This window comes from Lissotriton vulgaris, chromosome 8 (assembly GCF_964263255.1).
Source record: "Lissotriton vulgaris chromosome 8, aLisVul1.2, whole genome shotgun sequence".
Taxonomy (NCBI): Eukaryota; Metazoa; Chordata; class Amphibia; order Caudata; family Salamandridae; genus Lissotriton; species Lissotriton vulgaris.
The window spans coordinates 532075382-532100021 of record NC_141696.1 but is presented as its reverse complement, the minus strand read 5'-3'; the positions used below and the strand labels follow the sequence as shown (position 1 = coordinate 532100021).

General features: G+C 45.0%; 1 protein-coding gene across 1 annotated transcript in view; it reads left to right on the top strand.

Moving 5' to 3' along the window:
• ACE2 (angiotensin converting enzyme 2) overlaps positions 1–24640 on the top strand; it is a 459770-nt gene that overhangs the window by 221423 nt on the left and 213707 nt on the right. The window contains exon 10 of the mRNA XM_086934340.1: positions 18310–18454. Within this exon, the coding sequence (XP_086790466.1) occupies positions 18310–18454 (145 nt within the window). The remainder of the gene's footprint in view (positions 1–18309; positions 18455–24640) is intronic.

Below are 24640 nucleotides of genomic sequence, written 5' to 3'. Positions count from 1 at the left end.
GGAGGAGCTCACTTCCGGGGGAGGGGTAACAGCGGCTGTGCGGACAGTCAACTTTGGCTGGGAGCACTTGAAGAAAATCACGAAAATGGCGAACACGAATGGGAACGCTGCATTTATTTATTTATTTAAGAGTCTTATAAAGCGCTGGCCAGACCAAAGGTATCAGAGCGCTTTACAACATTTATCATGATGCAATCGAATACACATTATTTCAATAAACAGCATTGTCTCGTGTTGAATCTTGTTACGGCCTGGAGGGGATCGTAGAAGTGAATCAAAAAGGCAGGCAATGTAAATGCCTTCTAATTGAGGTGGCTGTATTATCCTGTGGACGAAATCCCTGTGACAGGCGAACTCTGTCTTGTTAGGTGGAAGCTATCCAGTTTGATGTTTATGAAGGAGGGGTTGGTCCTGATATGGACTGGGATGGAGTTCCAAATTTTAGGGGCATTTCCAGAGAAGGAGAGTGATAAGATTGTTTGTGAGTTTTGGGAGGAATGAGACGTAGTGTATTAGTGCTCCTGAGATTCTTCATCTGGCCTGCCTTTTTGAGTTTGGTTGCCAGGTAGGTAGGTTTACCTGTGTGAAGAGCTTTGTGTGTGAGACATGCATTTCTGAAGTTGGAACGTGCTTCAATCGGGAGACATTTTAGTTCTCTTTGAGAGGGCGATATGTGGTCATATTTCCTTATTTCTTTGCATTTTAATCGCTTCTACCGAGGGAAAATCATTGTTGGATGGTGAGGCGGCCGCCAGCTTGGGTTACACGGGAGTGGCTGCAGAGATGCGCAGGAGGTGCGCAGCGAATGGTGGATGTTGCCTGTGCTGTCTGTGCCTCCCCTGTCACAAGGCGTTGGAACAGCGGAGCTGCAGCCTTTCACTTTATCCCTCTGTTGCACAACGTCTATCGTGGGTCTGATCTGCAAGCTCCGAGGGATACACAGAGATGTATTGGAGGCACCTACCGAGGAAGAAATACTTACTGCCTAGTACCACGAGCCCCAACCATCTGGAGGAGTTTGGAGACATCCAAAGATTCACGCTTTCTTCAGGCAAAGTGAATGTAGAAAAATCGACTCGTGAGTCTCCGAAGAGCTTTAGATTTTTTTTTCTTTTAGGCTGCCTTTCTGTCCTCCACCTCCTCGCTGTATCAGGGCTTCCTGTGTTCACCTAACTCTCTATAAAGCTGCCTAGGTATTCAAGGCTACTACAGGAGAGGGACATTAGGAGAACTTGAGAAGGCTGACGGAGACTGGGAATCCCAAAATCCAGCTAAGAAGTAATAAACCTAAGGGGCCATAGAGCAGAGACAAGGTGAGAGAGAAGGAAGGGGAAGAAAAAAAAGATGCTTTAGGTGGTCATAGCTGATAGCTGATTTGACTAACTCTAATCACCAGGAGATTAGGAAGAGGGGGTGGAAGCTGCTCAGGGGAGAGCCTTAGGCTCCCCCTTGAGAGGAGGAACAACCAAGTTGGTTGCGGAGGCAGTTTGCCTACTGCGGATTCGGCTTGCGGCTTGCTCCTGACCTGTGTAAACTCTGGCATTACCCTGACTCAAGGCAGACAACAAGAGACAATGAACCCTCAATGAAGCATATTTCAAGAGGCCCTTCAGCAACAAATAAATTGGCTACAAGGAAGAAGCCAAAGCCAAAACAAAATATTGAAGTAGTCGAATCTTGTTCTTCCAATCACTAAACTCCCTCTTCAGCTATGGTGGAGTATAGACCTTCACAGCCTGGAAGAAACAAGATGGATCAAGGGAAAAACACAGAAAAGTGCAGTACCCCCTCCATAGTTGAGACAGCCAAGACAGCAATCAATTCCTCCAAATCGCGAACAGATCTGTTAACTGCATGCCTAGAATATACGTCCCAGAAATCAGGAAAATCAACTTATCCTCTCTTCACTTTGGGAGGGCCTAAGGAGGTGCACAAAAGCAATCCTTTCGAACCAGCCAACATGCAATTGAAGATCAATGGCGACGTACCCCTTTCCATGGCGATAGAAGTTGCTCCAGTACGCAGCAAGAATTAATGATATTAACGGAAATAGAGGAAGAAACAACAGAGGTGCCTTCTCACACTATATCATCCACTTCTATTGAGACAACATTAAGCCAGATATTATGTGATCTTTGCGAAATTAAGATTTCCCAAGAAGGGGAGCATCGTAAAAACTAATGAGCACTTGGGTGAGCTTAATAAGAACTTCCACCTGCTCCCAACCCTTTTGACACAGGTTGAACGGAAGATGTCTTTCCTAGAAACAGATACCAATGATCAGGGGAACAGTCTAACTAGACTGCAAGTTGCGCTTGAAGATCTTCTGGATGATGCTGAAAACCGGGCTCGACGTACCATTTTAAGATTTATGTGCATACCTGAAGAACGCAAAGCAGGCCAGTTGCCAGTTCAATTAATAAACAATCTGGTGTGTGGTAGTCTCCAGGAAAAAGCAAAAGACATTGGTGACCTGACTATCAACAGAGCGGATCGAGTGCCAGCAACTTGTGACACAAATCCCAAGTTTCCAAGAACAATTCTGGTTAATTTTGGTGATTGCAGAATCGAAAATCAAATCCTGTTGCAAGGCATTCCAAAAAACTCATTGTCTCTTCAGATAATTTCTCATTTAGAATCTACTCGGACGTGACGATCTTGGCAGCACGAAGGCGCAAAGACTTTGTTGTAATGATTGATGAGTTTAAATGCCATAATGCCCCAGCTGGGATAATACAGCACTCCAAGTCTAAAAGTCCTGTAGAAAGCCAGATCAGATATATTCCAGTCAGTAGAGCGGGCCAAAGACTTCCTTCTTTCCATAAGGGAGAGGGTATGATTAGGAAATAGTATCCATATCTATAAGAGATTTGCGGGGATAATAAAGCTAAAAAGATCCAGGGTTAAAGACAAAAACCCCTGGTTCAAGGGATCCCTCAACAATGAAAGGAGAACCCTACAGGTAACAGAAAGAACCTCAAGACAGCACCCCTCAGCCTCCCAACTAAAACTTCTCCGACAGACCAGAAATGCTTACAACAGGAACATCCTCAAATCAAAAAAAGAGTAAGTTCTTTGCAATGCTCAAATACCAATCTAACAATCTGGCTAAAACTTCCAAAGAAACTCAAAAATCCCTAATAACCTGTGAGGAGTTCTCCTTCTTTACAGCCAAAATTACCTCCATAGGAAAATAACTTAATTCCGCCACCAGCATCCGACCACTTCCTGCCAGGTCCCATCTCCCCTCTATTCCCCCACAGACAAAGCCAAAGAACCAAGCACACTGTACCAACTTCAAGTTATATGATGACTATTCCATCTCGAACATTCTAGCCTCCTTAAATCCGAATAACCACTGGAATGACCCACTCTCCTACAGCTGCGTGACCGCGACCTCCCAATTTATCATTCCCATTTGGACTACAATAATCAACACTTCCCTACTACAAGGGTCCATACCTGACTCTTTAAAAGCCGGTCAAGTCTTCCCCACCTTAAAAAACCCACCTTAAATCCTGCTACTCCAGACAATTTCAGACCAATATCCAATATCCCACTTCTAGCGAAAGCTCTGGAGAAATGTGTGCAACTTCAACTGAACCAACTTTTCACCAACTTTAATCTGCTAGATGAATTCCAACACGGGTTAAGGCCTGGGCACAGTACGGAAACTACTAATCTCCATATTGTGGATGATGCTCTCTAAGCCCTTGACCAAGGCGAAATATGTCTCCTAATTCTACTGGATTTATCCTCGGCATTCGACACAGTCAACCACGAGAAACTACTTGAACGCCTCAAATTCAGGAACCGTTCTCAAATGGTGTAGATCCTTCCTCCGGAACCGCACCCAGAGATTCTTAGTCAACAGTAATCTATCTGTTCCTTCCCCGATAACGATCAGAGTCCCCCAAGGATCACCTCTTTCCCCAACCCTCTTCAATCTCTACCTTGAACCGTTAGCTGAATTACTACGTGCTGCCAACATCTCCTTCCACATGTATGCCGATGATACCCAGATCTACATCAAAATCTCATCTCTAGAGGAGATCTACTCTTTGAATGACGCCCTAAAGCTGACTGTTCAGTGGCTCGCCTGCAACCAGCTCAAACTAAATGCACAGAAACAGAGTTCCTTCTAATCTCCCCCCCTAAAAGTAACACTGACATCCAGTAATGGACCAAGTCAATCACAGCACTAAACTTCACACCGACCATAGTGGAATCTGCCAAATCTCTCATCGTAACCCTGGACAGCAAGACCACATCAAGTTGATGGCTAAAACTGCCAGGTTTCACCTGAGCTACCCGAGGAAACTAAAAAATGTCCTTGATGCCTAGGGCCTAAAAATGGCAGCCCTGGCGCTAGTTATCTCCAGAATCGAATACGGATGCTCAATCCTTTTAGGCCTGCCCAAGATCTCCAAGGTCCCCCTAAAAGCTTGCCTCAATGCCGCCGCCAGACTCTTAACAGGCTCAAAAAAATTCGACCACATCTCACCGCATCAGAAGGCTCTGAACTGGCTTCCTTTTGAAGCCAGAATAAAACTCAAACTGGCATGTATCACCCACAAAGCACTACACATGAAATTCCCAGCATATCTCACCCAGAAAATCATGGTTTCTGGAGGAGCCAGAAACTCCAGGTCTGCCAGAGACTTTGTGCTCCAGCCACCCGGCTTCCGAATGGAAAAAACATACAATTGTACTTGTACTTTCTCTGGGGCCGCACCAAGAATCTGGAACTTGCTACCATCTGTCATCAGAAAATTCCCTCTTTGTCAATATTTAAAAAGCAAGCCAAAACCTTCCTAATGGGCAAGTTTCTCCCATAAATCATGCATTGCACACACCGTTAAGTTGCTTTGCTTATTTTTGTTGCCGCTAGAGTTTTGACTGACTGGCTGCTATCCATCTTGTACTGACCTTGTACTCCCACAAATGTATTTGCTAGATTTCTCTGCATTATGATCTGAACATTCTATACTTACTCCCTGTTATTCCCAAATGTTTCACCTCCCTCTACTCATGTTTTTTTTTTTTACTATTTCATACTTGTATACAACGTGGTATCCCTGTAAAGTGCTCTGATACCCGAACAGGTCATGTTCTCGCTCTATAATACACTAACCAAAATAAAATAAAATAAATTGGCATGTTGAAGATAAGGAAAAAAATTGACATTTTCTTTTGTCTGTCCATGTCAGTCTAGCTTAGGGATAATAGGCTTTTTTTTACCCTCTCCTCCGGGAGGAAGCTACTCGTACCATGTCAAGGTACAACTGCAGCGGTAAATGGGGAAGGATGGGTTGGGTAAGGGCACAGGGGAAAGATGTGCCCATGGCGGGTAGGGGCCCGATTAAAGGAAAGGGTGAGGAGATGGGATCACTTCAAGGTGGGGGAAGAAAAAAGGAAAAGGTCATCACAGGCCTAGTTAAGAGTATTTTCCAAAATTTGAGGATTAGACACAATAGAACGAATTACGAGGGTAGAAGAAGACACTTAAAGAGAGTTAACAGAGGTTTGAAAAAGAAAGCCTGTTTTAATGGCTGAGCAACAGGTATTGCAAATTGTCTCATGGAATATAAACGGGGTAATAATCAAACTAAATTGAGAGCCACACTTCATTGGCTAAGGGAAAATCAGCCCCACGTGATTTTATTGCAGGAGACTCATTTAAAAAAAAGCATGCAACCACCTAAGTTGCCAAAATTCATAAACAAGGCTTTTCTGGCCTCAACCGATGCAGCTGTAAAGGAGATTGCAATATAATTCACATGTTGTTATCAAGGGGAAACCCTCCAGGTTATGAGTCGCCCTTTAGCGAGATGGGTGATGAGAAATCTGAAGATTGGGGAACAGATCTTCTACTTAGAGAGCTTTTATGGCCCAATAAATGATGATACCTTAGCCTTGGAAAAATTGGTCGACTTATTAACTCCTTCGACGCTCATGACGAGCTCAGCTCGTCATGAGGTACACCTCTCGTATCTCATGACGAGCTGAGCTCGTCATGAATAATGGGATTTACCGTTTTCCAGCGCAGGAGAGGGAATACGATAAGCACCGATGGTGTTAATTCCATTGCATGGAGATATAATTATTGGAGGGGATTTTAATTTTATTAAAAATTTGGGATTGGATTCTTCTTGTAGAAATAAGTTACAAAATAAACCACTAACCTCTAGATATTTGAACAGCATGATCAGAGATTTTGCATAAGTGGATCCGTGGAGGGTCCAGCATCTGGTAAGGAAATAATTCACTTGTTTTTAAAAAAAGGCATAACTCAGCATCTAGAATAGATTTCTTTTATATTTCCCATTGGTGTGAAATAGAGAAGTCCTGGATTACCCTTAATCCCTTTTCGGACCATCCCGGAAATGAAGATCAAAACACATGGCAGTAATAGGGATCAACCAAGGTGGGTGCTAGATAAAACCTTGTTAACTGAAGAGGGCTGGACTAAAAAAATCCAAGAGCTACTTACAGAATTTGCCCATAGAAATATGGGATCTGCTCTACCCTTTTAAGTATGGGACTCCTGCAAGGCTTTTATTAGAGTGGAAGCAATCTCACGTAAGGCATGTATCATCAAAGAAAAAAAGAACTGGCTAGGCAGTTACTGTGAGATCTCGATCAGGCAAGGCAATCCCATTTCATACACAATTAGGAAATAACAGCATTTAATTTAAAGAAGGCCAGGGAGGAAATTAGAAATGTTTATGACCATCAGGCAATAGTAAACAGAAATATGTGTCTTCAAGAGTGGTATGAGGAACGTGAGCGAGCAGGCAAATATTTGGCATGGTCTCTCAAAAAAACTTAATAATGCCACTATTAAATATATCTTTGATGAGCAAAAAGGCCAAGACGTCCATCAGATCAATGAAATCAAAAAGGACTTTCTATCGTATTATGAAAAGCTATATTTTTCCCCACCTATATCGCTTGAAGAAATAGATAAATTCCGCAATACAATGGCGTTATCCACTCTGACCTTCTCTCAGAAGGTTCAGCTCATTAAACCTATCTCTGAAACGGAGATCCAGGCGGCCATTAAAAATACACCAGGTGGCAAAGCCTGTGTCAACGAAGGGATACCTATTGTATTTTATAACATTTTCATGCCACAGCTACTTAGCTTATTGCTGCCCTTATTTAATGTGATTTTGGAAGGGTGTGAGATCCTGTAAACATTTTCGGAAGCAGTTCTTGTTAGTTTTAAAAAAAAGGGTAACCCACCTGATAATCTTGGATCATACTGACCCATTAGCGTATTAAATAATGATTACAAACTTTTTACTAAAATAAAGGCGAGGAGAATTACTTTAATAGTGCAAAGTCTGGTCCAAGAAGACCAATGTGACTTTTTGCCTGAGAGATTTCTCACTAATAATTTTAAAAAATGTAATCAGGCAATCAACTTTTTTGCAAACAGTGATACCAAATCATTATGATTGACACAGAAAAAGCCTTTGACTTGGTGAATTGAAATATTTTGTTCGCCATTTTAAAATCGTTTGGATTTCCTGTAAGCTTAGTCGATATTCTACGGAATATATATGAGAAAGCAGAGGCAAAAATAATAATTAATACACAAGCTGCGAGCACATTTAAGATCCAGAGAGGTACTCAACTGGGGGGTTCAATGACTCCTGTTCTATTTGCTCTCTATATCGAGCTATTAGCCTCCTTGATACGCCTAAAACCCTTAATAAAACCACTAGTAATGGGGGCGCCCAAACTGAAGCTATTTGCTTATGATCTAATTCTCTATTAGCCGACTTGGCAAATATCACACAAATGTTTGATACAATTAGATCTTTCTCTGATGTGGGGGGGGGGGGGGGAATCAACAATAATAAATCAGAAATGTTATAATTCAATTGTCATGAACACGTTTTATCCAGACAGCATAGGATAATCTTATTCGATATTTAGGTACCTATGTTTTGCACGATTTTTCCCAACTGTTTTCACTTATATTACTACCCTTAATAAAGTCAGAAAAATTCTAAATAGCTGGCAAACTCTACCTCTTTCTCTAATTGGAAAAATTGCCTTGATACAAATTATGGAACTTCTGCTATTCATATTTATCTTTTCAAACGTACTCATTAAAATTTTGCAAACGTTTTTCTCGAAATAGATCAAATGTTACAAAAGTTTATTTGGTTTGGGAAGAAACCACGTACTCAATTAAAAACGTTACAGCTGAGTATGAAAAAAGGCGGATTAGGGCTCCCTCATATCCAGAAATACTTTCAAGCCACTTTTTTCGATTGGTGTGGAAGAGCAGCTGCATCGCACGATCATGGGTTTAATTTTTACGTTCAGCAAATGCTACTAGAAAAAAATACACATCTAAAATCTTTTATTAAAATGCCCAGGCTACCCAAGCGCCACAGATATAAGACTCCGCACATAATTTTAAACAGACTCACTTGATCGAATAAAGAACTTCAATTTTCATCAATCCACTCAGAAACCAAATTAAAACACTGTAGAGACCTAGGATTGCTGGTGGATCCGCAGACTGGGAAAGTATAGGAGTTTATCAAATAAAAGATCTCGTAATACAGGGAGAAATGAAGTCTTGGGAACAAGTTATAGGACATAGATCAGAAGAAGTCTCTGGCTTAGTTTTCTCATATCTCCAGATTTATATTCTAGTAAAACATGTAAGACTTCCCGATGGCCCACTTCCCGAGGCTATTACCCATGCACTATATATTAAGGAAATGTCAGGAATAAGGTAATAATATCACATTTTGCAGAGCCAACTCTACAAATAAACAGCCCCAAGTGTCCTTGTAAAAATACCTGAATCTACGGGATGTCGCATAGGTGCATCATTATGGAAGGACAACAATAGTTGGTCCAATAAGGCCATTCGCTGAGCTAATTTTAAACGTTTGCAGTTCTTCTCAAAATGTAACAACAAGAGAGGAAGGGAAACAGAAAACGCTCCTATTCCCCTCAGGTTAAGATGCAAATGAACAACGGAGGAGCGTCACTATTAAAAAAGACTACAAAATGGAGCAAACAAGTGGTCTAGCACATAGTCTAAGTTGCTTGCGAAGTAAACCTTGATAGGTTGGTTTGAAAGCCCTCACTCACCGACCTGGTCGGTGACATGCTTCATCATTGGGCCCCACCAGGAGTGGCCGAGTGCCACCCTGGTGTGCTGCAATGCCAGATTACTGCGGAGCTGGTTTTTGTGAATGTGAAGTGATAAAGAAGTGTAAGATAAAAAGGCCAATTGAGTCAAAAAGGGACTTTATTTGTTTCGCCAATTGGACAGGGATAAAAAATATATATAGGATAACCGACCGAATTATAAGTCCAATGATATCCTAGCGTGAGGTCAACATGGTTCAGCCTATGTGAAATATTATATCAGGCATTCGTCAGGACCAGTGAATTTAAAATTATATTGAAAATATATATAATGTATTTCAAACCCCGGTTTTGTGGGCGCGCTAAGGCCCACCCTAGCCTAGGGTCATTTATGTGAAAAATAGAAACACTTATCTAAGATTCCAAAGCGTTGGAGTGAAACCAAGTTTATTCTGTGAGACGAAGACGATAACATACAACATATAGAACAAATATAACAAAAGGAGAGAAAGCATAAATTTAAATATATCCGTTGTTGTTCAGTACTGTACAAACTTGCTTGGGTGCTCTTTGAGTGTAATTGTAGCCATAACCTGAACACGATTGAGGTTCGAAGTGAGCTCGTGCTCATATCAAGTTAGCAACAACCTTGTGGAGACGCATGGACAAAGGTCCAAAAGGAGTCTCATAGCTTGAATATGCTAGTATATTGGGGGCAAAAGTAGGTGGAATGCCCATATCCATAAACCAAACACGTGATTAAAACATAAGATTAAAACATAGCAAACAGGCAACTAGGCTGTTTGGTGATTTTTGGCTGTTTAAATAATCACACAATCTAGGATAGAAACAGAAACCTCCTTACGGAGGGCGCTAAAATTTAGAACGCCATGGATCTCGGGTGGGGGGTGGTAGCAAAATGGCACACCCTGTACGAAGAAAGAGAAAGGCTGGTACGAGCAGAGATACCTGCAGGAGTGGAGAAGTACTTATCTTAGTTCCGTGGTACTCACGCCATGTATGCTAAGCACCCGCTTGGCACCTGCAATGCCCTCGATTGCCGGACCCCAAAGAACGCTGGGCTCAGAGTTGGCGGGGCAGATATAGGCAGAGTGAAGAGCCGGAGCTCGCCATCGGTGCGGAGGCGTCATCATTTACTGCTCGGAGGTAGCCAGTTACATGATTGGATCAGACCGCGATCACGTGTCTGACAAGTAACCAACAGAGCCCACAAGGAGCGATGTCCTATCAGGGACCCTTACAGTAATACAAGAAAGAGGAACAACCTATCAGTGGTTGTTTGGGAAAGAGGCTAAGGTTGGCATGGGAACCTACGCAAATCCAAATACATAGAAAACAGGTGCCAGCTTAGATGGTATGGCGTGATGGCGAGGGCTTAAATGTAGTGTAGGTTAACTCACATTAGCTACTGGAGAAGAGGCAGTGATCTTAATGTACTGCCCATGACCCCGGTGTAATTTGTACCTCTTAAAGCTCAGGGTTAGAGTATGAGAGATATGTATCAGAGAACCCAAAAGTAGCTGAGCCGACCTAATAGTGGGAAAGCACGTGTGTGTCTTATGTTTTAATCACGTGTTAGGTTTATGGATATGGGCATTTCACCTACTTTTGCCCGCAATATACTAGCATATTCATGCTATGAGCGCCCTTCCCCGGGCCGATTGTGCCCCGGGGACCTCATCCTCATGAGCCTTGCCTTAAAATATATTCATTTTTAATTGGGGAGGTGGGCCACTCAGCCCCCTCCTGGGCTGACTTGGGCCCCAGGGATGCCCAGGGGCCTGGCCTTAAAACATATAAAAATGTAATGGGGGAAGGGGGCTGAACCGCCCACTGCCTAGGCCAATTTTGACCCCGTGGCCCAAACGCCCAGAGCCTGACCTTAAAATATATAAATTTTTAATGGAGGAGATGAGACGCTCGGCACCCCTCCCTGGGCCTATTTCAGCCTCGGGACCCCATTCCCATAGGCCCGGCCAAAAACAAATGTGGGAGGGGGCCACATGGCCTCCTATCTGTGTCGACTTCAGCTTCAGGGACCCCATCCCCAGGGGCCGGCCATGTCACCTAGCTGCCCTGGGCACCCAGTGTGAACAATGTGTACTGTGGGGGGAGTCTCAAGGCCGCCACGGTCCTAGCCGGCTCCCTGCCTCCTGCGGGAGCTCGCATTGCTGCTGCACGGAGGGGCCTGCTGGAACGGCATCTCCCTCCATGTAGGAGCAATCGTTCCATCTTTTTCCCTGCCTGCATCTCAGTTGGAAGCAAAAGAGATGAAACCTCTGCTTACAGCGGGTGGGAGCACTTTGACAGCTCCCGCCCACTGGAACCAGAGTGTTTGCTGTCAAAGCTCCCGCCAAGCAAAAGCATACAGTTGTGTCCTGGGGGTAGGCAACCTGGGACATAGGAGGGACCAGCCCTGGTGGAGGTCCCCAGGGCCAATAACGGCTCCAGGACTGCCTTTACTTTCAGGGCTGGCCATAGGGAGGTGGTGGTCCCTATGTGGCCTGGGAGGAGGGCAGCGCTGGCCCTCTCCCATTCTTTCAAAAAGTATTTAGCCCGAGGATGTGGTGGTCCCCAGCTCCCGGGTGGGTATGCAGGCCCATCCTTCCCATTATGTGTTATTTCGCCCCATAGGTGTGGTGATCCTCTCAGGGCTTAGTGGGTCTGAGCAGCCACCCCAATAATGTTTGATTGCCCCGGGAAGGTGGTGGTACCTGGGGCTTATCATGGATCCTCCATGATTTTTGGTGAACATTTAAAAAAATATTTTTTATCCTGGCAGGTTCCCTCTGGCACCCCTCAACCAGAACAAAGGGGTCAGGGTATTTCTACCCTACACCATTTTCTATTTTTTGAATTCTTTCTGGGACTTGGCTGAGTCCCAAGATGGTTGCCAACACTTTTTGGTTGAAGTTTTGGCAACCAAACTGATCTCAGTACGAGATTGGGAGGGTTTGCAGACCGCCACCCCCAGGGCCAGCCCCCAATGTCCGGGGTGTCCACCCCCGGAAATAGATGTTTGCTCTGACTTGGTAGGAGCTTTCACAGCTCCCACCAAGTCAGAGCAAACACTAACTCTGCTCCCAGCAAGTGGGAGCTGTCAAACTGCTACATGTTGCTGGGAGTAGAGTTTTCATCAGTTTCCCTGCCTGCTGTCTGTGGGAGCTATGCCGGCTCCCGTTGGAGGCGGGGACCTGACAAGGACCGCGGCAGCATTCAGGCCCCCGCGGTTCCCAATGGTGCAGACTGTGTGCCCTGGGTGGGATCAAGGGCACCCAGCACAACAAGGCAAGGCCCCGGGGATGGAGTCCCTTGGGCCAAAATTGGCCCGGGGAGAGAGGCCGAGCAGCCCCCTTCTCCCATTGAATTGTAGCCAGGCCCCAGGGGATTGTAATCCTAAAGCCGAAATTGGTCCGAGGAGGGAGGCCACATAGCCTCCTCCCCATTTACTTGTGCCCGGTCCTGGTGGGGGGCTGCACGGCCCCCCCTCTTCGTATTCTTAGGAATATGCAAAGGCCTTCCCGCCTATTGGTTATGTGTCAGGAGTGAATGTTGAATGGATGTTAGAGAGTATTGAGTGGCTGTGGTGTCTTTTGATAAGTAGTGTAATTGGGAAGGAATGGTGTGTTGCATTGTTTGTATTGTTCTCATCGGTTATTGATTTGTATTTGTATGTATTTATTGAAAAATAGACTAAAGTTTCAAAATAAAATGTTTTTGTAAATTGATCTTGCATGGAACCTGCGCCAGATCTGCATTGGTACCAGAGATATAGTGATTGGTAAATATATCTCAGTACTGGCACTTGTTTTGGTTTGTTCTACATTGACTCAGCCTTTCTGAGTAGAGTCAAGGCCCTTGGTTGTTCCTTGCTAAATGTAGGGAGGCAGCTTCAAAGCTTCATTACAATCAGCTGATACTTGGGATCTGAAGGATTTGTAACCTTACAGAGTTCTTTACCCTCTAGTACGCGGGTGTAGGTCTACCAAGACTTTTTTTTTTTTAAACTTTTTACTTGCAGGATAGAATTGCATAGAATTATACAGTACATTCAGGTCATATAGGTTGCGATGTAATGAAATGTTTACAGTACTGTACATGCTTATTAACCATTTAGTTTTTTTTCATTTTGTTGCATTCCCAACTCATCCCACCCAACTCCCCCCACCCAATTCCCTCCCTAGGCACTCGTATATAGGCATATCAGTTGTTATATCTACATGGCGGTACTTCCCGTGACTGTCTTTTATTTAGGCTGGATCGTTGTCGTAACACCTTTCGGGAACATACAAAGCACATTCCAAATACATCTTGTCTACCTCTATGTAGAGTGCACCCGTGCCAACCCTTGGGCTACTCCATCCGGAACGGCTGTGTGCTCGGGGAGTCTAAACATGTAACGTCCCGTAACAATCATCACATCTCAGTTGGCCACAGACAATGTCTCAGACGCCTCCTCCCCACCAATCGTTTCAAAGGACAACATCATGGCATTCCATTCTAACGATATAGGAGTCTTTCTCAGGCCTTTACGCTCCTCTAGCTGTAGTGCCAGCCCTTCTGCCTTATCCCATCTCACCACTTCCGTCTTCCATACATCAGTGTCAGGTGGCCTACTCGACTTCCACCTCATGGTAATAGTGCGCTTAGCGAGCAGTATTGCAAGGTTGGCGAACCGTGTGACTACACTTTTCTTCCTTTCCGTAGGCCCTAGGCCCAGTAAGCTAAAGACTATGGTGTCATATGGCCTATTAGGGGCTATTCTGCGCAGGGCATCGTGTATCGTCTTCCAGTAATATCCTAGTTTCGGGCAATCCCACAACATGTGTACTAGCCTCGCATCTTCTAAGCCACACCGGGGGCATGAGTCAGGTGTGTCTGGGAACATTACGTGTAGTCGGTGTGGTGTGAGGTATGCACGGTGTAGAATCATGAGTTGGATGAACTTAAATTTCGGGTTCCGTGATACTTTCTTGGGAAATTTAAGGATACGTTCCCATTCCTTCTCTCGAATCTCCTGTTCCATGTCCCTTTCCTATGTTTCTCTCAGCGGCTGTAGTGAAATCGCTCTCCCGCAACGTATACTATTCGTGATCCACTTTGTTAAATGACAACCCGATCACATCAGGTACTGCATCGTGAGTAATGTGTTTATACCCGGTTCATCACCTTCTGGCGACCAAGTCTGTGTGACGTATTGGCGCACCCCCGCATGTAGCAGGAACGATCCCCCAGGGGCACGGTGTGCCCTGTGGAAATCTTCACTGGTCATCATAACACCCTCTCCAAAAAAGTCACCTACCTGCGACACACCCGCATCGGCCCATACTGCGAGCTCCCGAGTGGATAATAGTCTCATACCCAGTGGGATCCCCAGCAATGGTATAGTTGGAGCATAGCAGGAGGCAGAGGATGTGTATCGTACAGCCCTTCTCCAGCAGGTAATGGCGATCTTGAGTAGGGGAGGAGACTGCCCGGGGATCACAGCTTTTGGGAGCAGCAGAGTGTGTATGGCACCTTTCTCCCTGTCAGTTTCAGTCATATCTATTTCATGCAGGTTGCGACCCGCAATCCAATAAGCCAGCCACTGCAGCTGAAATGCATAATACGCCAATAGATCCGGGACTCCCATCCCGCCTTCCGCTGTTGGTAGCTGCAGCTTGGCTAGGCTAATACGGCGTCTACCCTGCCCCCACACCAGCTCCGTCATCATTGTGTTCAAGGTCCGAAATATAATAGCTGGCGCCAAGAAGGGTAAATTTGTGAAATAGTTAAGGAACCTGGGGAGTACTACCATCTTATAGATGGCCACCCTGCCCGCCACCGACAAAGGTAACGTGGTCCAAAATTGCATCTGCGCTTTCAGCGCTGTTACGGCTCTGCCCAGGTTGCCGTCAAGCATGTCTTTCGCTTCTCTATAAATCTGTATCCCTAGATAACGGAAAGTCATCTCTGCCATCTCAAAGTTATAGGGGGGAAAAGACAAGGGGTCACACGCCTCAAGAGCAGTGAAACAGTACCCGTACGACTTAGACTCGCTGATCGTAAGGCCCGAAAGCGCGCTAAAGGCCTCGAAAATACCCGGGATGGGATCTAGATCACCTTGTAGGTCTCTCAAGTAAAGGATAATATCATCCGCGTATGCCGATACCACATGGGTCGTTCCGCCTCTCCTGATTCCTCTGTGTTGCGCTTTTTGTCGGAGTTTGCACAACAACGGTTCTAGTGCTAGTATGAACAATAAGTGGGATAGCGGGCAGCCTTGCCTGGTTCCCCTCGCTATGTCCAGTTGTGGTGATATACATCTGTTTGTGCGGACCCGAGCCGTAGGGCGAGTGTATAATAATCGGACCCAAGCAATGAAATCAGCTGGGATCCCAAACCTCTCAAGCGCCGCAAACATATAATCTCACCGGAGTGAGTCGAATGCCTGACGTAAATCCAGGGAGATGCAGTCCTCAGCTGCAGTGGGTGAACGTTCATGTAGCATAAGTTGGCTGAGCCTCTTCAGGTTCATCGCTGTACTCCTGCCAGGCACAAAACCACATTGGTCTGGGTGGACTAATCTCGGGATATGCTGAGGTAGTCTTGTCGCTAAGACCTTGCTCAGGATCTTGTGTTCGGTATTTAAAATGGACAGAGGCCTATAGTTAGCTAGGTGTAGACTATCCCTACCCAGTTTAGGCAGTGAAATAATTAGGGCCTGTAGTGAGGTCTGCGGCAGTCCTTGTGCTTTCTTCGCTTCGTTGAGCACCACGTGCAGTCGTGGAGCCAACAGGTCTATATACGCCCCATAAAATTCCGCCAGCAGACCGTCGGTGCCAGGGGTCTTATTCCTCGGGAGAGCTCGCATAGCCTGTCGTATCACTGCGACCGTGATGGGTCGTGCTAGTCCCTCACTCTGAGCCCCTTCCAGGCGCGGTATCTCAAGCCCAGTCATAAACTCCTCGAACGCGTCTTCCGACATACGTCGGTGTGGTCCATACAATGCTCCATAGTATTCTCGAAAGGCAGTGTTTATATCAAATTGTGTTGTGGCCAGCTTCCCAGTCTGGTCCCTAACCTCTAATATGGGAGTGGGAGCAGGGGTGTCTCTTATCAATCGAGCCAACAGGGGCCCTGATTTCTCTGCATGTGCATGTTGTTTGCAAGTGTATTCTTTGTTATCCAGGACACATAGTTCCTCTAACAGCTCAGCGTGTTGTATGTGGGCCTCCTGTAATGGTGTAAAGGGCAGATTCGTACCCGCCGCCTCTCTCTCCAACATAGCCAGTCGGCCCTCTACCTCACTAAGCCTCTCCATTACCATGCGCCTCATGCCCGTTCTTATGTTCATTGCCTCCCCCCTGATGGATACCTTAAAGGCATCCCATTCAATTTGTCGCGTGCTAGCCGTGTCAGTATTTTATACTGAAATATTGTGTGATTGCGTCTGCGAGGGCTGCCTTAAAGACAGTGTCCTCAAGTAAGCCCGGGGACATGCGCCATGTTGGTATAGGCGTGGGTATTCTGCTCCATTGTACCGTGACCTCCACTGGATTGTGGTCTGAGAAGGTCTTACCCATGTGCTCCGATGTGGTCACCGCATCCAGCAATGTCGTGGTGCAAAACATATGGTCTATTCTTGTGTGTAAGTTATGGGGAGGGGAAAAAAAGGTATACTCTTTATCCAGTGGGTGCATACGCCTCCAAATGTCAGCCAGCTCCCATCCTACTGCCCACTGTGAGAGTGCGCCTGCCTGTCTCCAACATTCAGTAGCCTGTAATGGTGGGTGTGACCTATCTAGGGTTATATCTAGTACTGCATTAAAGTCCCCTCCAATTATCCATGTGCATTCGACCAGTCTGCTATCACCCTAATAAGCGTAGCTAGAAATTCCAACTGGCCTGTATTCGGCGCATACACGCATCCAAACACCACAGGGGAGCCATCCAGTAATCCTCTGACTAGCACATACCTGCCCTCTGGGTCTAGCCTCTCCTCCATCAATTTAAAAGGAACCGAGTTCCTGAACCATATAGCCGCCCCCCCGGGAGAACACAGAGTAAGTAGTAGCAAACAGTTGCCCCTTCCACTTCTTTAGCAATTTCGCACTTTCATCCTTGTTCAAATGTGTTTCCTGTAAGCATGCCACAGCGACACGCCGCCTGTTGTGTTGCGCTAACACCCGGTGTCTCTTATGGATCGAGCCCATGCCCCGCACATTCCAGGTGCACATTTTGTATTCGCTAAGAGTCCCCATGGTAATCTGCGACAGACATAAACAGCATTTCCCGCCCTGTTCCAAGTATATATACGAAGCAAGCCATGAGTGCCAGAAAAACAAGTAATCCCCCAACATCAAGGTCCCCACTCAAAAAACCAAGACGTTTTAAGCTCTTGCACACAGGTGGATGTTGTGTCTGCATAGCAAAGATGACTTGTGCCCAGACGCTCCACTTGCCTGGCAGGGACTTTTAGATAGTTTTATATATTTTCATGCATTGTTTCCTTGTGTTGTTTTAATATTGCAATGTTTGTCTATATCCCTAACCTATGAATTCAGTTTTAGTAATATTTATATATTTATACTTTCATTTTGTAAAATAAGACTATAAAAAGTTAAGACTGTCTATGCCCAAAAAAAATTAAATGAATAGAATACAAAAAACCCCATACATTTTCATGTCAGAGGGTAAATTGTTGTCCTCTGTTCTCACAATTACACCTTTAGTGTAAATTTGATGATAACAGTGCTATTTTTATAAATCACTTTGCCGGATACAGTAAGTATTTTATAATTTAACTTGACTGCATTTGTTCTTATGGATATCTGCTTTCTCAGCAGTTCTAACGGAGTTAAGCCTTTTGAGCTCACCCTGTGCTCCCTGTAAGTTAATACAGGAAAAAGAGGGAGGGGGTGCATGAAAGTTATGCCCTGATTTACCTTTGTCTGTAAATGTCTGGATATGAGGAGTATAGGAACTGAACTAAAATGTAATAGACCACATATTGGTCCTCTCCTGTGCCATACCCTTTGCTTTCTTATACCTATATGATGTATAATTTCAGCTTCTGCTATTTGTTTTTATTGCTTGTAATTATTGTACAGGTGTGCACGTTTAGACATTGTAAAACTTTATGAGTGATTATGGTGACCAAAATGAGCATTTCTTTGACAGAGACAGATATCAACTTCTTGCTGAGGCAAGCCCTCACCATTGTGGCAACAATGCCCTTTACCTTCATGCTGGAGGAATGGAGATGGAAGGTTTTTAGTGGTGAAATTCCAAAACATCAGTGGATGGAAAAGTGGTGGGAGATGAAGTGAGTATCCGAAATAGGGAAACGCATTATTTGTTGACGTGGTTGACGGTGATGGTTACTGCTCTGTTTTCTGTTGGGTTTTTTGGTTTTATTTGCTTGCTGGTAAGTGTAACCTTGGGCATTGCACATATCTAGCAAAATCTATTAGCAATTTCTGCATTATGTGTTGTAAAGGATAAGCCATCTGATTAAATGATGCAAAACTTATTACAAAAAACTCAAGAGTCATTACAGTTGATGGCGTGGCTTCTCTCAATCAGACTAATTAAACGTGACGTGAATTTGCTTGTTGAGATTTTGATAACTAAACATATGTTGTTACCCTGAGCGCCTTCAGATCCTTACGAGTGAGTAGTCGCGCTCTATAAGTCACCTGTATTTATTTTAAGATTGATATACTACCCCATGCCACCTGAGCGGCATTAGAATACTGGCTACTCTCATTACCTGTCAGAGGTTTTGGAATTTAGGGCCTGAGGAAGAGTCTGGTGGGTGGTTGATCGGGCAGGCAGATCAGTGGGAACCATGGGATTCAGAAATCGCTGTCAAGCCAGCAGTTTTGCAACCTTCTGTGATGGTGATGCTGCAGCAGTTCTGTTGAAGGCTGCAAATCTTTGCCAAGTGGGCTCCATGTTTGATGGCTCAGCAAAGTATATTTGTGCATTGTTTCTGTGTGTGTTTTTTAGGTCTTTTTTAGTTTTCGTGGGGCAGTCAGAGGATACAGGTCCTCAAATGTAACAATTTAGGTGTGTTTTCATGTGTGTCCTTGGACTGCAGTACTTATGGACTCTGACGCTTAAGCTAGTACTTCACATTAGCACTTGCCTCTCACAGTGTATGTGGCAAGGCCGAGCAGCCAAGGATTACTCAAATAGGTGGTGTGGGTTAGACATTCACAATACAGTAAGTCAGGAAGCACCAGCTAATATGGACAATAACCAGTCATCTCTATACTTTAACCAGCAAAAAACATTTAATTACACATAAAAATGACAACCTATACATAAAACGTGAGCCTGACACCTTAGGGGCATGAGATCTGACTCCATACAGATTTGTAGTGCCAAAGCTCAAACTCCTGAAAATCAGTAGACATTGTGCCTTTTGACCCATGTAGAGCTATGCAAGTTGTCTCATAGATTCTTGGATTGACTCTGAAATATTTGGAGAGCGAAATACAGGGGAGTTTCAAGTAGAATTAAGGGTTAATTAAAAATAGAGAAATATACAGTTAAAACGCTAAAGTAACAGTTCTGGAGTTTGAATACCAGTGGTATAGTTTACATTGGACTTTGCTGTGCTTTCAGGAATGTGGGAAGTGCAGCTTTTAAGAAGTCAGTGCAACTGCTTTGGAGCCAGAAAATCAAGGGCAAGGGAGCCGACCAATCAAGTGTCTTTGTAGCTCCTAGGGGTCCCTGGTGAGCGCTATCCTGCTTCCCATAACTGGTGTCCTGTACTGGGGTACAGTCCACTGAAAGCCACCCACTTGAGTTTAAATTCCTGTAACAATTGGACTACTTTGTGAGGATGGAGGCTGGCAAGGGTACCAGTTCACCCTGTTCTCCCTCATGGTAAATATCAGTCTGGGACCCCTGTATATCATATTCACCTTGGTGGGGGTCAAGGATTTCTGGTGGTGGGGTCACAGAGAACCCGAGGGGGACTCACTATGGCCACCAGTGACTCTAAGTCAAAAATGGAAACTGGATTGCAACTGGTGAAAGAACGATAGTTCTAATGATGTTTTCTCCTGTAACTTTTGGACTAGAATGATAAGTCGAATCGTTCGAGAGACAGGTGGTAAAGCTGATGTTTCCTTAAGACCAAGGGGGAACTAGCAAAGTGAATACAGGCTACATATGGCAGGGAGTGTCAAAGGCAAAGCAAGTTCACCCGGTGGTGGTTGAAGGCTATAGCGTTCCATTATTCCCAGATGTTATTGAGCTTGCATCCTGGGCTACTTCTTGGAGCAGGCTCATGTCTCTGGAGAACACACAGTCCTTTGGAGGCTGTCTGACATAGCTCTTACAGGCAGCTAGGCTTTGCTCCAAGCTCTGGGTTGTCATGCCTCCTTGTAGTCCTAGTCCAGCAGCTCACACAAGCAGGCAGGTCTTCATCTCCATGCAGGTCAGCCGCAAAAGCACTTCTAGAGTTTTCTGGATTTAGGGTCTGATTTAGAATTAGGCGAACATGTCACTCCGTCAAAACATGACTGCTATCCCATTGATACTCCACCTCCCATCGTGCATTATATCCTATGGCACTTGTAATACGGAGCAGGGGATAGCTATAAAAATAATTGTCACACTAATCTGTCTTCTAAATTCTAATTCGGGCCCCCCGACAGATCAGGAAGAGTGACAACCCACAAAGAAGCTACCGCCTTATCTTCTTAAATACACTGCTTTGTAGGTCCTTTTTGGTTGTTAAGAGGACACTTTCAACACTGTACTAGTGGCAGAGGACAGTACTTACCTTCCCCTGATCGACGGTCCTGGTCACTCAATTTATCTGTACTTTTGAAACCTCTGGGTGATCCTCCGATTCAAGAGGTACATCATCTCATAAGCTGACCAGCTGACGGCCAGTTCATGGAGCTTCAAAGCCCCTTCTGAGACCAGCTGCAACTGGCTCAGATGGAATATGTGTCGCTCCCAGAGAGGAGGCCATATCCTATAGGAATCTTGATTCAGCCAGCAACCAGGTAAGTGGGTGGGGCTCACTCTGGCAGGGGAACTGCGCTTACTTTCAAAGGACCACACCTACATAGACAAACGGTAGACCAGAGGGGAGAGGTGTTTGTGTACATGCAGATTCACAAGTCCACCAAGGGCCCTGAGAAGCTTTACACAACTCAAACCATCATCCTGTAGCGCACTTGAATGAATGTAAAGTTTTTTCTACTCTAGACCAGAAGTGCCGAAGTAAACCACATAAAACCATCCCTTACCGGCATGCAAGAACACACACGGTAATTAAAAAGTACATTGAACCTTTAACTGAGACCATTAGTAATAATACATTTTGCAAGGCACATACAAACTTCATAGCACTTTTCTACTAAACATATCTCTGCTGGCACCCATATTCCCTTGACTATCCCTTCTTAGGCAAAGATGAAACATAAATTAAAGCATAATGACGAAGAATTTGAAGCTATGTACTGGTAATGTTGTTATCATTGATATTTGAAACTCATCAACTAAATCGGTAAACACACATAAAAAAAAACCTGGGAACTTGATGTATTTTAATAGCACTCTAAGAGCCCTCATGCCTGCCTCAGCGACATATGAAAGCAACAAATAGAATAAACAGGATCATGTACATTCATGTGGAAAAAAACATGTAAATGCCACTTTCACTTATTTTAAGTCCCTGTATCTCTTTAACACTTAAAGGTATAGTTAAGCATAGAACACATTCAAAGTCAAACCATTTTAAGACAAATACGGGGTGCCGCTCGCTGAGAGAGTTTCCAGAGTTCCAGCTTCACCCTTCGCTACAGGAGTAGCTTTGACGTCCCTGCATACAGCGTGAGGGAGGAATCAACTGTGTGGCCGCAGCGGAGGTGAGAGGCGCCGGCCGCGGGACTGCGAGGACCAGCATACACCAACTACAGCTGGGTCCTCTTCCCGCGTGAGCCGCGCCCCCTCCCAGTGCCACGCCCCCTCTCCGCCCAAGGGAATAATAGCAAGCCCAGTAACGCGTATCGCGGGACGCGCGCGGGTTGCAGCCCGGGCGAAGCCCGGGCCAAGGGCGGGCCCGTTGTTGCCCGTTAGTGCCCGGTAGAGACCGGACCGGGCCATTCCCCTTGGATTTTGCTGTCACTATTTGTAACACTCATTGTATAGGACCCCATATATGTTCACCATGCCTGGCAGAACCAGAAGTAAAACTAAAACTGCGTCGGCCGTAGCACAAGTTACTGGGCCTATAGATCAATTTATTTCCCGGGTTAATGAGACAATTGACCATAGTATTATTTTACTGGAAAAAAGAGTATCCTTGGACCTTATGAACGCTAAACGCTCGTCCTTGGGCCTTCTAGCTACTGTAAGTTCACCTACCCAGCAATCTTTAATTAATTGCTCCCTTCCTTTACCTTCGACTGTTGCACATACACATACAGTCCCAAGCGCGGTTGACTTATCAGTAACTCAATCGGATTCTGACCCATTATTAGCTGATCTAGAGGTCACTCCAGACCTAGAAGCCTGCCAATCACCCGAAAGGTCAGAATTAACTATAGATAAACATCCCCAAGAACCAAGGGAAGGAGCCATTCCTGTATTGTCAGAATTAGGGAATACAGGCTCTACTAAGATCGCGCTGAAGATCAAGAAAAAGCCTAAAACTAAAATCAGGAACCACAACCTTGTCTCACCCACCCCAAACTCTGCAACAGGCATACCGTGTTGGGTCGAAAACATGGTAATAGATCTGAAATCGGACCTTGAAGCCACGATAACGGCTCAAATTAAGCCTTTAATGTCCAAAATTGATAGACTGACATCATTAATCAATTCAAAATGGCCTAATAAGGCAAGTGGGAATGTGCCTATACAGGCGCACGGGAAAACAAAAGAAGCGCCCCTGGAAAATACAACTAGCAGTAAATCTTTGAGAGATCCTCCTACTAAGGCCAAAATTTCACCAGATAGCCTAGGAACAGTAACACAACATCTGACTCAAATGGGGGGAAAATCTGCTGTACCCCCCCCAACTCCTAGTGTTATTGGCCCCACCCCGGAGATGCAAACAACTTCTGGTCCGAAAAAAGTGACCAATCAACCAGCAAAAGGCTCTAAAGATTTAGATACTAACTTGTCATCGACTTCTTCTCCAAACAAGACCCAAGAACTAAAAACAAGGCCGGCTCGCTTTAAGACAATTAACTTGCCGCCGGAAGTTTCTCCCTTTGTGGTTGTATTGACGGGCGTACCACGACTGAAGGAGGGAAGAAGAGAAACTTTCGTTGAATTGAGAAATAAGTGTGCCCAGTGGCTTCAGCTGCCTAAACCACTACCCATTCATATGAGTGGTGAAATGCTTGCAGTCAGAAGAGGAGAGTGGGTGGGCAGGAATACCAAGACTATAGCAGGAGATGTTATAACTGTCAACTTCAGGGATACAGGGGTAGTGAATTATATATGCAATGCACCTAGTAGTGGACCAGCTACCCAAATTCATCCACTCCCCCTGTCCTATTTTTTACCTATGCCACCCAGACAATACCCCCTAGATTCAGTTATCCAATTAACAGAGGATATACTCATGCTCCACAACATACTATCCAACAGTGGCAGCAACCTTGGCAAGGTCTACCACCTCCACTTGACCCCTTTATATCACAGTTTGCCCATTGGAATAGATTTTGTGCACTCGATGAGGTAGACTGACTCACTCCGGATGAAACTTTCTGTTCACATCTTGATCTTAATAGGGGTGATGAGGAGGACTCCCAACTTATATCATACTTGTCATGCCCTAAATCTCCAACTACGATGGCCAGCAGCCAGACTCAGTTTACATCTTTTGCTCTAGAGAGGGAATGCTTAGAACCCCAAAGCCAAAGGGACATTACTGATACCAGTGGAGAAATTATCAAGGAGAAAATAAAAATCCTTAGCTGGAACCTTGCGGGCATCCACAGGAAATTGGGCCTGCCTGAGTGGAGTGATTTGGTTGAAGCACATAAGATCTGCATGTTCCAGGAGACCTGGAGCACTGAACCACTCCACAGGGTAGGGTTCGTAACCTACTTTGTCCCAGCCGAGAAACCTAGGCAGGGGAAGGGGCGTCCTTTGGGGGGCCTCATCATCTGGATAAGCATTTCCCTTAACTGCCGAATAACTTCTGAGCAGATAAATAACCCAGACATCCTAGGTATTTTGTTGTCCAACCCCTGTAAAGGTTTATCTCTAGCTCTATATAACGTCTATGCTAGAGGCACAAAAAATGGGTGCACCTCATCTGTAATATCCGACCTGGAGGTGCTGCTTAGAGCCCAAAAGGATGTTGATTATACCTTGGTAGCAGGCGATTTTAATTGCACTTATGAGCCACTTCCCCTGGATGGTATCCCAGACCTGGGTGAAGAAGATAGTAGATGGGGAATTCCCACACTCACCATCCCTCCGATTAAACGCTGGGCTCGCAGTGCAGTATAGCTAAATGCACTGA